This window comes from Chiloscyllium plagiosum, unplaced genomic scaffold (genome assembly GCF_004010195.1).
Source record: "Chiloscyllium plagiosum isolate BGI_BamShark_2017 unplaced genomic scaffold, ASM401019v2 scaf_9209, whole genome shotgun sequence".
NCBI classification, from domain to species: domain Eukaryota; kingdom Metazoa; phylum Chordata; class Chondrichthyes; order Orectolobiformes; family Hemiscylliidae; genus Chiloscyllium; species Chiloscyllium plagiosum.
The window spans coordinates 9,374-15,691 of NW_025213117.1; the positions used below are offsets into that span (position 1 = coordinate 9,374).

General features: G+C 48.7%; 1 protein-coding gene across 1 annotated transcript in view; it reads left to right on the forward strand.

Annotated features, from left to right (window-relative positions):
• Positions 1 to 642: 642 nt before the first annotated feature.
• Positions 643 to 6,318, forward strand: part of LOC122547546 (aldehyde dehydrogenase family 3 member B1-like) — a gene marked incomplete at its 5' end in the record, with an annotated part of 16,082 nt that continues 10,406 nt past the window's right edge. The window contains one exon of the mRNA XM_043686163.1: positions 643 to 873. Within this exon, the coding sequence (XP_043542098.1) occupies positions 643 to 873 (231 nt within the window). The remainder of the gene's footprint in view (positions 874 to 6,318) is intronic.

The window sequence follows — 6,318 nt, forward strand, 5'->3', positions numbered from 1 at the left end:
AACCCTCCAATAGTGCAGCAATCCCTCAGTATTAACCCTCGGACAATGTAGCACTCCCTCAGTGCTGACCCTATGACAGTGCAGCATTCCCTCTGTACTGACTTTCCGACAGTGCGGCACTCCATCAGTCTGACCCTCTGACAATTCGGCGCTCCCTCAGCACTGACCCTCTGACAAAGGGCACTCCCTCAGCACTGACCCTCTGAAAATGCAGCACTCCCTCTGTACTAACCCTCCTCAGCCCGTAAAGGCCATAAAACGATCAAATGTTTCCCCTGTCTCTGGAGTGTAGAATCACCAGTTGATATTTTGGTACGATGGAGGAGATTTTTTTTTTTACTCAGAGGTTCTGAATGTTGGAACTCTCTAATGGAGAGTGGATGATCAGTATGTAAGCACGGTTAAGGTAGAGACTGAATGATTTTTGGTCCGTAGTGGTGCGCAGTATAATGAGGAATAGTTAGAGTGATAGCCCTCTATTGTTCAATCGACCATGATTGTATTGGTTGAAGGGACAGCCTCGCTTGGCTGAATGGCCTCTCCTGTCCTATTTTTCTCCATCGTCCTGCCTCATTCCCATACCATTTCCCCCTCCCCCCCCCCCCGTGTTTGTGATGTTCTTTCCTATACACCTTAGAATAATGTGAGCCACGCGTGTTTTCCCGGTCCTTCGGCCTCCCACTGACACTGCATCTTCTGCTCCCAGCTCCCACAGTCCTGGTGGATGTAAAGGAATCAGATGCAGTAATGCAGGAGGAGGTTTTCGGTCCAATTCTGCCCATTATCAACATCAACTCCATGGAGGAAGCCATCGCCTTCATCAACAGGCATCAGAAGCCTCTGGCCATCTATGTTTACACCACAAACATTAAGGTTGGGAGTATTGTGAGCAGGCTCCCTGTGTGGGTAGGGAGAGCTAGTATGTAACTGAGGGAATGGCCTGAGGGAGTATAGGAAGCTTGGAGCTAATCCCTGTCAGACACGGTCCCAGAACTCCCTGCACTGCCATGCTGGGCTCCACGGGATGTTGCCTGGAGATCCCTGAGCGGGATCCACAGCCTCACTGAGGCTTCTGCTAAATGTCTCAGCTCAGCGACACCCACAGAACCAGGCAGGTCACAGCCTGAGCAAGGCTTCCCTATTGGTCAGTGCGCTTGGAATGATGTCTCCCTATTGGTCAGTAGGCTCAGAATGATGTCTGCCTATTGGTCAGTGTGCTAGGAATGATGTCTCCTTTTTTGGTCAGTATGTTCAGAATCATGTTCTCTATTGGTCAGTGTGTTCTGAATGACGTCTGTCTGTTGGTTAGTGTGTTCTGCATGATATCTCTCTATTTGTCATTGTGTTCTGGAGGATGTCTCTATTGGTCAGTCTATTCTGGATGCTGTCTCTCTATTGGTCAGAGTGTTCTGAATGGTATCTCTGTATTGGTCAGTTTGCTCGCAATGATGTCTTACTGTTGGTCAGTGTGCTCTGCATGATGTCTCTCTATTGGTCAGTGTGCTTGTGATGATGTCTCTCTATTGGTCAATTTGCTCTGGATGCTGTCTCTCTAATGGTCAGTGTGCTCTGGATGATGTCATTCTATTGCTCATTATGTCTCTCCATTGGCTACGGGTCAGTCGATCCCAAAGTCACCTACAGGTCTGGAGGTGGCATAACCTCCCATCCTGAATCTGAAAGTGCCTCCCACCTTCCTCACCACATACAGTGAGCAAACACTAACATGTAAAACACATGATGTAACCTGACTCAACACCAACCCTCTCCATCTCTCTCTCTCTGTCTCTGTCTGTCATTCCATCTCTGGAAATCAATCTCAATTTCTCACTCATTGCATCTTCATCATTCCATCGTCTCTGTCACTCTCTCTCTGCTTTTTTGCGAGTCTATCCTTCTGTTTGTCCTCACATCTGTCTATCTTTTCCTTTCTCTTTCTAGACCCTGTTTGTCTCTAACCCCTTCATCTCCCTCTCTCTCTCTGTTTTGGCTCCGAACCCCCCCCGGTCCACAATCTCTTTCTGTGTATCGAATCGAGCGCGTGTGCGCGACCCGCATTTCCCACACGGTTCAGCGGCATCCTTGGTTGTGACAGCGGAGGTTGCCATCCTCTCCAGTTGGTTAAGGAAGGAGCCGAAGCTGTGACCGATAGGGGTGAGGCTCCGTGGGCCCAGCTGGAGTAACTGGGAAGGCCAGAGGAGACTGCCAGACAATTGGAAATGTGTCCATGGTTCACAGTCAGCACTGTTCACTTTCCAACCAGATCGAATTGGATCTCACCCTCATTAATAATCCAGGACGAGTCCCCTCCATGCCCCAGTTCCAAGATAGATGGGCCCTGGGGAATGTTGTTGAACAGATAGACCCTATATCTGCAGGTACATAGTTCCTGGAAAGTGGGTAGACAGGGTGGTGAAGGAGGCGTTTGGCATGGATGTATTTCCTCGAAACCTGTCATATTCTAAGGGAGCCAAGACCGGGTAAACATAAGAGGTGACATTGTGAACTTTTCACATCTATTAGTCAGTGCATCGAGTTTGGGAGTTGGGGCTGTTGGGGATGTATCAGACGTTTGTGAGGTCACCTTTAGAATGCTGCGTACAGTTCAGGTTTCCCTGCTGGCAGAAGGATGTCATAGAGTCATAGATTTGTATAGCACAGAAACAGACCCTTCGGTCCAGCTCGTCCATTTTCCGACCTGATATCCCAACCTAATCTAGTTCCATTTGCCAACACTTGGCCAATATCCCTCTAAATCCTTCCTGTTCAGATACCCATCCAGATGCCTTTTAAATGCTGTAATTGTACCAGCCTCCACCACTTCCTCTGGCAGCTCATTCCACACACGCACCACTCTCTGGGTGAGCGTTAAATGAGAAAAGATTTACAAGGATGTTGCAAGAACTGGAGGACTTGAGCTAGAGGGAGAGGCTGGACAGGCTGGGGCTGTTTTCCCTGGAACGGCGGAGGCTGAGGGCTGACTTATAAAGATTTATAAAATCACAAAAGGCTTAAGAAGGTATTTTTTCCCAATGCATGGCGTAGGTTGTAAGGTGGAGAGGAGGAAGATTTAGAAGGAAGTCGAGGTGAAACTTTTTCACACAGAAGGTGGTGCATGTATTGAATGAACTGCCAGAGGAAGTGGTGGAGGCTGGTAAAATTATAGCATTTAAAAGGCATCTGGATGGGTTTATAAATAGGATGGGTTTGGAGGGGTATGGACCAGGCACAGGCAGGTAGGACTGATTCAGTTTGAGATGCCTGCTCAGCACGGATGAGTTGGACCAAAGGGTCTGTTTCCTTGCTGAATGACTCTGACTCTCTGACCCCAAGAGAATGGCTGATCCAGCAACAAACTGCTGTTGACTGACAAGCAGGAGATGCCGCAATGTGACCTGGATATCCTTGTACACCGTCGCTGAGAGTAAACATGGCGAGGCAGCAGGAGGTGAAGAAGATAAAAGGTACGTTGGTCTTCGCAGTGAGAGGATTGGAGTAAGGAGCAGGCTTGGCTTGCTGGGATTGTACAGAGGCCTGGGTGATACCACCCCTGGAGTACTGGGTGCAGTTTGGATCTCCTTATCTGAGGAAGGAGGTTCTGCTGATGGAGGGAGAGCAGTGAATGTTTCCCAGACTGAGTCCTGGGATGGCAGGACCCACCTATAAAGGCAGACTGGATCTTTTCGCATTATATTCAGTAGCGTTCAGAAGAATGAGGGAGGTATTTCCTTGAAACCTGTCATATTTAAATGGGGCCAGGACCGGGTAGACATAAGAAGTGACATTGTGAACTTTTCACTTCTGTTTGAGTACATATGACAACAAAGGATATGCTATTGTGTTCTGTAATGAGGGAGTTACTTCATTGAAACTGGTAAAATTGTGACTGGGCTGGTCAGGGTAAACACAGGAACATAGATAGAACATAGAATGCTTCAGCGCAATACAGGCCCTTCAGCCCTCGACCTGTGGAACCAATCTGGAGCCCATCTACCATACACTATTCCATTCTCGCCTATATGTCCATCCAGTGACCATTTAAATACTCTTAAAGTTGGCGAGTCCACTACTGTTGCAGGTGCAGGCATTGCATTCCACACCCCTACTAATCTCTGAGTAAAGAAACCACCTCTGACATCTGTCCTATATCTATCACCCCGCAATTTAAAGCTATGTCCCCTCGTACTGGCCATCACCATCCGAGGAAAAAGACTCTCACTGTCCACCCTATCTAACCCTCGGATTATCTTACGTGTCTCGAGGAAGGACATTATTGATGACTGGGGATTTCTGGGACCCGGGGGTCACAATTTGAGGATACAGGGTAGGACTGAGGTGAGGAGACATAGAGAGCGAAGACCTTGTGGAACTGTCTGCCCACAGAAAGTGATTGAGGCCAGAATATTGAATGTTTTCAATAAGGTGTTTGTCGTGGTTCTTACGGTCACTGGGATCCAACGGTCTGGGGGAGAAAGCAGGAAGTGGGGGAACTGAGTTGGGCGATCAGCCATAATTGTATTGAATGGTGGAGCAGACTCGATGGGCCGAATAGCCACCTCTTGCTCTGATTTTTGATGTTTCGGACAATCAAGGGGCAGTGACCACAACATAAGGAGAAGAAGGAATCTGTGGGGAATTACCCACGGCAACAAACGAGGCTTAAGTAAACACAGCGAGGCCAGAAGGCCAGCCAACACAGTGCTACTGTTCAGCAGGATTGCTTTGAAGAGATTGTCAGGTTGAGATTTCAAGAAGCCGAAAGAGAACATAAACCTTAAACAGTAACATTTTCACAGTCGTAGATGTCAGACAGAAGCTAAATTATTCCAGCTTCCCTTTGGAAAACTGGATGGAATTCCACAGGACGCGGCCCATTTCAGACTGCGAGGTGGAGAATTGGCTTCTCAGAGGATGGTAATCCTGTGGCGTTCTCCTCCACAAAAGGTTACAGCCAAAGAACTAGATGAATCTCTAGAAACTCACTGTGTGCAGGTTAATGGGGATAGTACTTGTTTCTGGTGTTGAGATAGACGATCAACTCCCCCACTAACTCTCTCTCTCTCCCCCTCTCACACACACACTTTCTCCATTTCTCTGTCTCACATCCCTTTATGGTGTTTCTCACTCGCTGCCTCTTTATTTTATTATCTCTTTAGGTTTTTCAATTTTGTTCTTTTACATTCTGTTTGTGTGTTCAATGTGGTCTCTATTTTTCTCTTCCACACCATCTCTTACTCTCTCATTCTCTCTGTCCTTCTGTCACTTTGTCTTGCTGTCTTTCCCCTCCTTTGTCTGTGTCCATCTCTCTACATCCCCCCGCCTCTCTCTCTCTCACCTTGTCTCCCTTTAGTTCCTCATCTCTTGCTATCTGTCTCTCTACACATTCAGCTGTCTGTTTTTGTTTTCCTGTCTGTCTATTCTGCTTCTCTGCCTGTCTCTTGCTTTCTGACTCTCTCTATGTCTCTCTGTCTCCCTCTCTGACTGTCCCTGTGGCTCTGTCTGTGTGTCTCTGTCTCCCTCTCTGACTGTCCCTCTGCCTCTGTCTGTGTGTCCCTCTGCCTTCCTCGTTAACTGTCCCTCTGTCTGTGTCTGTGTGTCTCTCCGTCTCCCTCATGGATTGTCCCTCTGTCTCTGTCTGTGTCTCCCTGTCTCCCTCATTGACTGTCTCTCTGCCTCAGTCTGTGTGTCTCGTTGTCTGCCTCACTGACTGTCCCTCTGTCTCTGTCTGTGTGTCTCTCTGTCTCCCTCACTGACTGTCCCTCTGTCTCAGTCTGTGTCTCTGTCTCCGTTGCTGACTGCCCCCCCCGTCCCTGTCTGTGTGTCTCTGTCTCCCTCTCTGACTGTCCCCCGTCCCTGTCTGCGTGTCTCTGTCTCCCTCTCTGACTGTCCCTGTGTCTCTGTCTGTGTGTCTCCCTGTTTCCCTCACTGACTGTCTCTATGTCTCAGTCTGTGTGTCTCCCTGTCTCCTTCGCTGACTTCCACTCCGTCTCTGTCTGTGTCTCTCTCTCTCCTCACTGACTGTCTCTCTGTCTCTGTTTGTGTGTCTCTGTTTCCCTCCCTGTCTGTCCCTGTGTCTCTGTCTGTGTGTCTCTGTCTCCCTCTCTGACTGTCCCTGTGTCTCTGTCTGTGTCTCTCTGTCTCCCTCACTGACTGTCCCTCTGTCTCTGTCTGTGTCTCTGCCTCTTTCACTGACTGTCCCCCTGTCTCTGTCTGTGTGTCTCTGTCTCCCTCTCGGACTGTCCCTGTGTCTCTGTCTGTGTCTCTGTCTCCCTCGCTGACTGGTGAGGACAGTGCAGGAGAGAGAGAGAGAGAGAGAGA